This window comes from Gymnoscopelus microlampas (assembly GCF_963454915.1).
Source record: "Gymnoscopelus microlampas genome assembly, chromosome: 16".
NCBI classification, from domain to species: Eukaryota; Metazoa; Chordata; class Actinopteri; order Myctophiformes; family Myctophidae; genus Gymnoscopelus; species Gymnoscopelus microlampas.
In genome coordinates, this window is record NC_139953.1 from 45,231,724 (window position 1) to 45,243,275 (window position 11,552).

The 11,552-nt window shown below is 40.9% G+C and overlaps 1 protein-coding gene across 1 annotated transcript; it reads right to left on the reverse strand.

Annotated features, from left to right (window-relative positions):
* Positions 1-84: 84 nt before the first annotated feature.
* LOC311063847 (uncharacterized protein) lies at positions 85-8,447 on the reverse strand (the record flags this gene model as incomplete). The annotated part of the gene is made up of 9 exons (XM_084083457.1): positions 85-118; positions 1,128-1,143; positions 1,643-1,912; positions 3,024-3,302; positions 3,629-3,895; positions 3,996-4,268; positions 4,602-4,868; positions 6,326-6,361; positions 8,303-8,447. 9 exons carry the CDS (start codon positions 8,445-8,447, stop codon positions 85-87), a joined length of 1,587 nt encoding a protein of 528 aa, XP_083939583.1.
* Positions 8,448-11,552: the final 3,105 nt, after the last annotated feature.

Here is an 11,552-nt window from a genome sequence, read left to right on the forward strand (position 1 = left end):
CATTAATGTGGTGCTTAATTGTGTTATTTCAGTAATGGTCTCAGTTTAGTTAAAGCAGCACTATGTAACTTTCCTCTTCTACTTCTACCCCGATTTCTCGGGGTAGGAACCTGGTTTCCTGCTTAAGTGCAGAATGTTTTACCATTGAGTTAATAGAGCCAGCCTGCTTGCTCAGGGGATAAATGTAATCTTGGTAAAATCAGGTGTGACAGATCCTGTGTCTAGATGAGACATGACCTTTGACACAATCTAAATGTCTCAATAGAAGAGCAGCGAGACAAAATAAAACCACCCCCATTGTATAAGTTATATTGTATTAACATACTCTACCATACAGATTGGACAAAATTACATTTCATTCATAAAAATGTAATTTTGCTATAAATGAGGAAAAACGAACACAACTGAACTTCCAAAAAGGACATTAAATCTAATGAATGTTGTTTTTAAAAAAAAGTTACATTCATTTATATTCAAATAACTAGTTGTCAGAAGTGTCCTTAAAGGATGACTTTGCCCATTTCCAACCTAACTTCATATAATTGGTCCACCTCACTAATTTATATAATAATAACATAAAATCCTGTTAGAAAAATGAATACATATTTTAACTATACTGCCTCCCCCTGGTCAGCCGGGGCGCCTGATGGAGGGGAAAGGAATTGGTTGGAATAACGTGTTCCTTCTGTGCGCTACGTCCTACCGGGGAAACTCCCCCCTGTCAGGTGATAAGGAGCGGCTTGTTAGCTCCTCATGCATTGATGGAGGCATGAGCCCAGTTCTGGGCTCTCCCTAGGCTGGCAGAGGGAGAGTAGTGCCCAGGATTACATAGGCAATTGGCACTGGGTGAAAAACTTAGTTGCAAAATCGTGGGGTGAAGAATTTAGAAAAAAAGAAAAAAGAAAGACTGACCGTGCTGCAGTGGGCAGTAAACATCATCAGGAGAGTTAGGAGACGCACTCTGATTGGTTCTGTGGTCTGTATCTGAACTCTGATTGGTTCCCTGAGACTGAGTGGTTCTGTAATTAAAACATAAATATTTATCAGTAATGAAGTATAAAACAAGATGTAATCTACTACTACTCTCATGTTGATGAATAGACAGAGTAATACTTAGTAGCACTTACCTGACACAACATGGATCTGTAAATTAAAAACAGTACGTTATACCATAAGTATTTAAACCTTTTAATTACTATGTCATGATATGATTCATGGAGGGTTTCTCAGTGATTGATCTAGAGGCAATCCATCTAATGTAATCTAGATGTAATCCATGTAAAGATGTAATCATGTCATGTAGATGTAATCCATGTAATGGAGTAGTTGTCACCTTTAGATTTGTATCTACACAGCAGCAGCAGTAGGATGGCCAGTAGCATCACAAGCAGAAGTCCTACAACCAGACCTACTACATGCAGAGAACTATGTTCCTTTGATCCAGACACTGAAAAAAAAATCAGGGATGTAGTGGGGATTTTCTTACATTAGGGGTACTATGACACGTCCACACACACGTGCATACATGCACACGTGCGTTTTTGGGAAGCCTGGTTGTTGAGGGCCTTGTAGGTGGTATTCAGTATTTCGAAATCTATTCTGTGTTTGACTGGGAGCCAGTGAAGATTACAGTATTACTCACCATCAGTTGTGTTGAGCATCAAGGTGAGAGCATTACTGTATTCAGTGTAGTAAACTGGGTCTCCTCTCCCTCCTCTGCACCTGTAGACTCCACCCTCTGACACTCTGATTGGTCCAGTAGAGTACTGAACAGCATCTTGTGTGATCAGTGAGTTATGTTGGTACCAGTAGTAGTTCCATCCAGATGAGCCCTCCACAGAGCAGTTTAAAGTAACACTGCCCCCTGCTGGAATGACTGTCTGCTCAGCTGTCAGTGTGGCCTTTGGTTGATCTGTTGTTCACATTAGAGAGAAACACGTACAACTAGAACACACACTTCCATTTTGAGTGAAATTGAAAAGGAGCAGCTTCCGACCGACACAGTTGTCATTTTTACTCCCAGCACCCACGTTGTTTAGATAACAAATGATCTTGTGCTATGTAGCGCCCATGGGCATGTTGCTCTTAAAATGAGGTGTGGTCTGACCTTAACTGCTATCAGGGCACACTGCTTTCTAACACACAGAGCTTTCTCTTTTCACTATAAGACCAGCTCTAAGTTAGTCTTATCAGCCGGTGCAGTGAGGGTGTAGATAATTCCTCACTATATAGACAGTGCTTTGGGATTAAGATTTCTCAGGTGGGTTCTCAACGTAAGCACACTGATGGCAATCCAAATCCATCCGATTTCAACACAAGACTCATGTTAATGAACTGGGCCAGAGGGAGCAAAAAATATGTTTCCTGCATTTATTTCCCTAAGTAGCCTGCCTACATTGCTGGTATATAGGGCTGGTAGTCCCTATAGCCACAGTATAGTAAGGTCATCATCAATATCTAAATGGGATATTGATGAAAAGTAGAAATGTAGTTGTATTTGTCACAGCCTGCAGCATCACACAGACCACACACACACACACACACACACACACACACACGCACACGCACACGCACACACACACACACCGTTGCCCACATGCAAATGTAGCAGCTCCGCCTCCCTCCTCACTCGACTCGTGTTGTTGAAAATAGTTTGTGGGTGTTACTTACACAGAGCCTCTGTGAACTGTTATAAGGAACTATATAAGGCACTTTGGACATCAGATTATTGCACTTCCTCTTTTGATCTCTCCTTAGTGTGGTTTGACTTTACTTTTGTTCAGAACAGCATTCATTTATTTATAATGAATGATGTTTTAATTAAATGTAATTATTAATTAATGAATTAATTACAGTGCTACATGCGCGTCCCGTCGCGTCGCAAATCCCCCCATACAGCATTTCTGGTCTGTGTGTGTACAAACAAGGAGCACCATGGTTGGATTCAAACCCCTATCTCTGCAGTGGTGGACAGAGAGTTGAGATTACATTAGATTGTAGTTTATAGTTTGTATATAACTCACCAGAGACAGTGATATGAACTGGGTTGCTGTACAGAGTGTAGTATGGTGGGTTTCCTCTCCCTCCTCGACACCAGTATCTTCCACTCTCTGAGACACTGGAGGGAATGAATGTGTAGGTCGTCTGTTTGGTCACCTCCTTCACTGGTTTAGAGTTTTTCTTGTCTCTGTACCAGGAGATGTTCCATGAAGCTGTGCTGTCGTCCACAGTACAGGTGAGGGTCACACTGTTTGATGTCAGAACACTTGTTCTGTCTGATTCCAGTGTAGTCGTTGGTTTAGCTGTTATTTATGAAAAATAAATAAAATAGAATTGTGTAACACTGAGTCTCAGTAATTCGCCCAACCACTAGAAATGGAACAAAATAGGATATATAATTTAAAAAATAAGGGGAAAAAAGACAAAACCCCTATATTACACAAAGATAGAAACAAAAAATATATTGGAAAAGGGGGTCTATTAAAACAAGCATTGCTAATTATCAATTTCTCACATCCTTGATACAGGATATTCATCTCTATATAGGCACAGAACCATAATTAATGGAGTGATGTAAATGTTTTTAAACATCATGTCAGTTATGAGTAAGTGTGATGATATGACTCACCTGATACAGTCAAGATGACTTTTTTTGTTTGTTTTACAACCAGGTTATAATTTTGAAGACGACCGGTACACTGGTATTCACCACTGTGGCCTGGCTGTGTTTCAAATACATAGCGATTCACATTATTCTGACCATAGTTAACACCATCTTTGAATAAGTAATATTCCCAGTCATTGTCCTCTCCTTCTCTCATGTCACATGTGAGCGTAACAGTCTCTCCAGTAAATGATGTGTTGGGTTGCAGGGTTAGAACAGCCTGTGGTCTCTCTACACAAACACACAGGTCAATAATGTATTATGATTGTACAACCAATACATTGTGGAATCAAGTGGATTACAGCCGTGAAATAGTGTGTATAAAACTCACCAGAGACAGAGATCTGAACTTGGTTGCTGTATTGTGTGTAGTATGGTGGGTTTCCTCTCCCTCCTCGACACCAGTAGAAAACTGTCCCTAGGTATCTGGGCCTGAATGTGATGGTTGGTTGATCTGTCACCTCCACTGGTGCAGACTCTAGGTTGTCTCTGTACCAGTAGATGTTCCATGAAGCTGTTCTGTCGTCTACAGTACAGGTGAGGGTCACACTGTCTAATGCCAGTGCACTTCTTTTGTCTGATTCCAGTGTAGTCGTTGGTTTAGCTGTTATTTATGAAAGACATAAAATAGAACTGTGTAACTATTGAGTCTCTGTATTTCTCCCATATGCTAACATTGAAGAACATCTTACACCGAAAAGAAAATATTACACCAATAGGGTCTAGTAAAAAAAAAAGAGAACATTTTTAAATACCAAGAATAATGGACATGAATGCACGCATGCACCACAAAAACCCCACTACCCACACTACTATATTGCACATCCTTGATACCGGATATTAATATCTTTATGGATACAGAACCATAATTAAAGGGTTAATACATGAGTGCTGTAAATGATCGTCAGTGATGAGTAAGGGTGAGGATATGACTTACCTGATACAATCAAAGTTACTTCATTGCTGTGTCTTTCAACCTCTTGAGATGTTTTACGGCGACCTTGACACTGGTATTTATTTGCACCATCTGGCTCTGCTTGCAATTCAAAATGATTCTGCTCAGAGAAGCTGACAGAGTGACCATCTTTGTATACGTAATAGTCCCAGTCATCGTCCTCTCCTTCTCTCATGTCACATATGAATGTAACATTCTCTCCAGTAAATGCTGGGTTGGGCTGTACGGTCAGAACAGGCTGTGGTGTCTCTACACAAACACACAAGTATAATTAAACCAAATGCTACAAACAATCTGTCTGTCACTAAATCACTGCAACAAGTAAGCTGACTAGATTTACAAAACATGATTTAATACATTAGAAAACATGATATCTATCTATATATATACAATTTGAATCCTGCGCCATGTCGGTTGTCAGTATGTACGAACGTTGTATGTGGCCAGTGTGACGTAATCTGACATCACGCCAGTGTGACGTAATCTGACATCACGATGAGACGGTCGTCCCGAATATGGACACAACGCCAGTGTGTGACGTAATCTCACGACAGCATGACATCACAAATCACAAAGTGGGTTTGGGTCCTTGCAGAGGTGATGCACGTCACCTCTTTAGGTGCCTGTAAGGTGGCACTGCAAAGTGAACAACGCGTCACGCTAGACGTTCGGGCCGCGTAGCGGCCCGAACTTCTAGTATATATACAATTTGAATCCTGCGCCATGTCGGTTGTCAGTATGTACGAACGTTGTATGTGGCCAGTGTGACGTCATATGACATCACGGTCGTGACATCACGATGAGACACGCCAGTGTGACGTAATCTCACGACAGCATGACATCACATCCTACCTATAAATAGGTAGGATGCACCAGTTCGACGGCTTCCATCCTCAACACAACCCACGCCGACGACCCTTTACACAAATAAACTGCTAACTTCATCTCCTGCGATTTCAACTATCTTTTCACATTGTACACCACTGCACACTCCCCACAGGTCTGCCATACCAGGTCTGAGTAATCACAAAGTGGGTTTTGGTCATTGGAGAGGTGATGCACGTCACCTCTTTCTGAAGTGGGTACTTTCAAAGCCTGCCGTGGATTTAGGAGAGCACAAAACTCTCTCTCACACTGTGAGGTGCCTGTAAGGTGGCACTGCAAAGTGAACGACGCGTCACGCTAGACGTTCGCGGCCCGAACTTTCTATATATATACAATTTGAATCCTGCGCCATGTCGGTTGTCAGTATGTACGTTGTAACGTTGTATGTACGTTGCATCACTCCGAATATGGACACAACGCCAGTGTGACGTAATCTTACGACAGCATGACATCACGCATGACATCACATCCTACCTATAAATTCTAGGATGCCGTCAGATCGCACCAGTTCGACGGCTTCCATAGTGGGTTTTGGTCATTGGAGAGGTGATGCACGTCACCTCTTTCTGAAGTGGGTACTTTCAAAGCCTGCCGTGGATTTAGGAGAGCACAAAACTCTCTCTTACACTGTGAGGTGCCTGTAAGGTGGCACTGCAAACGCGGCCCGAACTTCTAGTAAATATACATATGTAATAATTGAGAGGATGAAGTGTGTGACAGGTGACAGATGAAGTGTGTGACAGGATGAAGTGTGTGACAGGTGGTATGATTTTTACTGAGTGAATATGAATAAAGACAATAGATATTAAATGAATCCTCACCTTGACTGAGTCCATAGGAGAGGAAGCTGCTCACCACTGAAAAACATTTTATGAGACAATATCAAGCTGAGCATAATTAACGTTTAATAAGAACAAATGAACAATAACTTAAAAAGCTGTTTAACTTTAAAGCACTTCTGAAGTGAAATTTAAAAAAGTAAAATGTTGTTGAAGCGATAGGTGAAAACACTGGTCAAGATAAAAAAAAAAAATAACAATGTAGATTCAATTGACATGGTTTAACCCATTAAAACAAGGAAAGCATATCTGTCATTTTAGATTCTTGCGTTGGCTATTCAAAAATAGCAGATGTACAAGCTCAAGCTCTGCTATTTTTGATTGTTCTTTTTAAGAAATCTTGAAAGTGTGAGAATTGCTGATTTAGAAGGCATTTGTATAGAATCGGCCTCAGGTCTTAATAGGTTAATGTATTCAAACTCAGCTGCTTAAATGTAATCTATTAGTACTAGTAATAATAGTATTATAATAGACCCACTAGTGATACTAGTGATATAATGGACATTATTAGTAATACTAGTGATATACTAGACCCACTAGTAATGCTAGTGATATAATAGACATACTAGTAATAATATAAATATACTCACAGAGGAGAACACAGGGCAGATTGGGCCCCATGCTCTGCTGTGATGAACAGCTCTGAATAACCTTATCCTTCCTGTTCACAGTAAACTGAGAGAGAGAGAGAGAGAGAGAGAGAGAGAGAGAGAGAGAGAGAGAGAGAGAGAGAGAGAGAGAGAGAGAGAGAGAGAGAGAGAGAGAGAGAGAGAGAGAGAGAGAGAGAGAGAGAGAGAGAGAGAGAGAGAGAGAGAGAGAGAGAGATGTTTCTCTTCATGTTTCCCGGTTCGATTCCCCGGAACAGCAGGAAAGGTCTGTGTGGAGAAGTGAATGACAACCACTAAACCCTCTCCCAACAGACCTGGAGCTGCTCAGTGGCTAGCAGTATAAGACTGTGGTTGTACTGGTCAGCAGTGGTGGAAAAAGTACTCAAAGTAAACATATCAATAATGCAATTTAGAAATACTCTGTTATAAGTGAAGGTCCGGAATTCAAAATTGACTTGAGTAAAAGTACAAAAGTATTGGTATTAAAATAAACTTAAATGACAAAAGTAAAAGTACTCATTATGCAAAATGTCCCATTTCACAAGTTTTCAAATATATAAAAATCTTTTGAAAATAGCAGATCTACAAGCTCACAATGCGTCGCATCGCATGAGCTTGTAAATCGTCTATATCCAAATGGCCCTAATGTATATAAGGCTGAAGTGGTTCATGTATTTTTTGTAATAATAATCAAAATCTATAAAGTAACTAAAGTTTTCAAATAATTGTTGTGGAGTAAAAGTATAATATTTGCCTCTGAGATGCTGAGATGTAGTGGAGTATAAGTAAAAGTACTGAAAACTGGAAATAATTCAGTAAAGTAAAAAATACCTCAAACTTTACTGTACTTATTTACTTTTCACCACTGCTGGTCAGCTCCCAGGTTTTCATTTGTATCTTTATTTATGTATTTACTTTATTTGTTTATTTAGAGAGGACACCAAATATTAATGAACAATACATATCAATGTAATTTAGCAAAGATGCTAATTTACATCCTCAGTCCCCACAAAAAAAAACATTACATTACATTACATTACATTATACAGGGAAAACAGAGCATAATGCATGCTGTGTGAATGTGAAGCAGGAAGATGCTGAAAAAAGAGCACTCGTGCTCAACCCTATAAATAAAGGTTTAAATAAAAATAAGATAAGAAATACAATTGTGGAATCTATAGTTCATTAGTTAATTCCAACATAATGCAGCAGTGTTATTATGCTGTGTCTCTATGTATCAGGGTAGTAGAGGTAGTGTTGTAGCAGTCTTAACCGACACATGAAATATAAGCAACTTAATAGAGTGATGAAATATATTATTTAAAAAGATCATAATGTAAAAAGTACTTACCGTAACGGGCAGCGGCCAGAGTCATGTGAAAGATGGCGGACCATGTGCAGCGTGTGATGGGCTGAGAAAACTTAAAGAGGATGTGGCTTTGAGGCAGGTCTTGTGTTTGTGGTGTTTCCTGCCTCTCTACATCATTGTAATACATTTAAAAAAAAGCAAGAAGTGTATTAGACAAAGTGAAGAAATGAAATGATCACTTGTAGGATGTAGGTAAATATAAATACTAACAGGATAGGATATGTAGTAGGATTGGTGGATTGAAGTTGAGTGTATAGATAGCTAATGTTTTGTTTTTTACAGCTAGCAGTGCAGTGGTAAGCAGCAGTATTTAGGTAGAGGTGGTGATGCAGGAGACATTTTAGACTATGTGACATTTAAATAACAGTTTAATGATCATATCTGTGTACAAAGAGCATCTGAACAGTTGTTAAAGTCTAAAGGAAACAATGAGTTGTTGGTGTGTGTGTGTGTGTGTGTGTGTGTGTGTGTGTGTGTGTGTGTGTGTGTGTGTGTGTGTGTGTGTGTGTGTGTGTGTGTGTGTGTGTGTGTGTGTGTGTGTGTGTGTGTGTGTGTGTGTGTGTGTGTGTGTGTGTGCGAGCGAGCGAGCGAGAGATAATCACTAGCCCTGGTTCTCTAGGTGACACCCTCCACCCCCAGAAAAAAAAGAAAGAGAAAAAAAACATTGAAGTTACAGCATGAGCCTGACAGCCTGAATGCATTTGTTGCACAATTGATAGGAAACACATTAACCATACAACCTCCTTGGCTAATTCAAGGCGTAGCACTCGATGTCACAAAAGATGCAAAATATCAGCATAACAGCCTATAGAAGTCTTCATAGTCAGAGCCAGAGGTTTTTTTAAACAGGGTACAGCCAGTGCCAGCGTTTTTAACAATTGTTCTACCTTTTCCAAGTAGTCACAAAATATTTTCCGTGATCACCGTCCTCACGGTGATCTCCTCATTACACACACAGGGGTCTCGTAGAATCAGAAAAATATATATATATTTTTTTATCAAAAACGGCTATAGACGTTTTTGGCACTCAATGGTTGGATTATGATAAACGGCCAGGGCCGCTTTTGGCACTCAATGTGTTAAAGTTAGCCTACAGCGCTGGAAAGTCCCCTTAAAGGGCCACTTCACCATTTTCAACCTTGTCTTCATATAATCGGTCCTCACCTAATGCTCATTATAAGATGACATCATGTCTGTCTACCCACTCTGTCTCAGAGAAACCTGCCTACCTGTGACATCATTGGTAGGCAGGTTTGGTCATTTCAAACAAGATTTTACACTTTTTTATTATTTTGGCAAGAACAATGGCTTCTATTTCAGCATGCAAACTTTTCGGGAAGAGAAAGGCTGTTTATATTCCTAAAGAACATGCACACACCTGCATATTGTTATTAGCCTAAAATCATCATTAATGATGTCATTGGTAGGCACGTTTCTGAACTGTCCATAAAACCCACCAAGGAGACACAAGAGTGAGTTGACAGAAATGGTGCCATCTTTTAATGCACTTTAGTAAAGATCAATTATATGAAGACTAGAGTCTGGGGGGGCTACGCCCCCCTCGACCCCAGCCGCGCACGGGGCCCAGCGTGGGCGCGTGTATATTGGGGTACCCAAATCGTCAGATAAAAATGTGCAAAAGTACAAAAAAATATATATAAATTAGAATAAGTTATATTTTTTATGTTGCAGGGGGTCCGCGGACCCCCTGTGGAGTGTCGGGACGCGCGGGGACCCCCGTGGAAGATGACGGACCCCTTCGGTGGTGTTTTTTTTTCATGAAGGTGGTTGCTTGTTTCTGGCGCTTGTTTTTAGAAAACCTGGCATGCCAACCTGGCATCCCAATGGCGGCGGCGTGTTATTTTGCCTCGGTGGTGCGCACGGTAAACGGTACGAAGCTGTTTCCCCTTCCGTTTTGTCCGAAATGTGGTGAGTAGAATTAATTATGTTGCGACGTGGAAACTGTGTCGTGAGCAATGCGAGGTGCCCTACGCCACCCTTAAATTCAGCGCGTCCGCCGTGGCTACTGTGTTGGCGAGATGTGGTGTGTCGGCGTTGTGTTTACTCGATTACAGAGCTGTGGCTATAGCGTCAGCGGCGCGCGGAAGTGACTTGCCGATTATATAAGTAGATGAGGTTGAAAATGGGTGAAGAGCTCCGTTAATGAACTCAGATCCTAGTCAGTACAATTGCATTAGTAGCCTATCTCTGATCTACAAGCTCACAACACCTCACGTTGCTAGGCGTAGTTATATATTTTACTCCTACAAATGTTGTCCAAACATCACGCAAATCCGTACACATTATCTCTAGTCAAGTGATCAAGACGGATCCGTCCGATTTATCATATTCCATCCTGATTGGCGAATTCCCAACATTGCTGGCCCACAATAACCTACCTGTGCTCAGAGGAGCACTTTTTCTAGTGCTAGAGTTCAGTTCAGTTTCAGCATTGGAAACTAGAAAAAAATGCTCCTTGGAGCGGTAGCTATTTGTGGGCCATCAAAGTTGTTCTGTTTCTCTTCCTGAAACAACAAAAACGATGAAGCTTACACACAAAAAAAAACACATTTCACACACTTCCTGTGATGTGACAATAAAGCTGATTCTGAATTCAGTGGCGGAAGAAGTCTTGTGCTAGTAATTCACTTTAAAATACTTCAGGGGTGGCAGTGGCTCAGGGGTAGAGTGGCCGCGTAGAGTGAACTAGAAACCGCAAGGTTCCCAGTTTGATCCCGGACTTGGGTGCTCCCCCAGAGTTAGTGTCGAAGTGTCCTTGAGCAAGATGCTGAACCCCTTATTGCTCCCGATGAGCATGTTGGAGCCTTGCATAGTTTCCTCCGCCATCGGTGGGTGAATGGCACAATCAATGTAAAGCGCTTTGGATAAGAGCGCTATATAAATGTACCATTCAGAGGTCATTTTAACGTCTACTCTTTTGCGTATTGTGCATCCCAGAATTGTTTTTGTTTTGTCTGTTTTTTGTTTGCTTGATTCAATCTGCAAATATTTGATGTTCATTTCATCAGCAGCCAGCAGCACTGTTGTAATCGGTGTTTAAATTAATACCTGGATATAACGTGACCACGACGCGCTGTTGGGGATTTTATGATGGACCTTAAGGAGGTTTTGCCATTCTAGCGATAGGACAAGTACTTATGTACGGTCACTAGACAGAGATTTCAGAGGTGTTCTTTGTTTCACTGCAGCTGACAGAATGAACTTGAAGCTG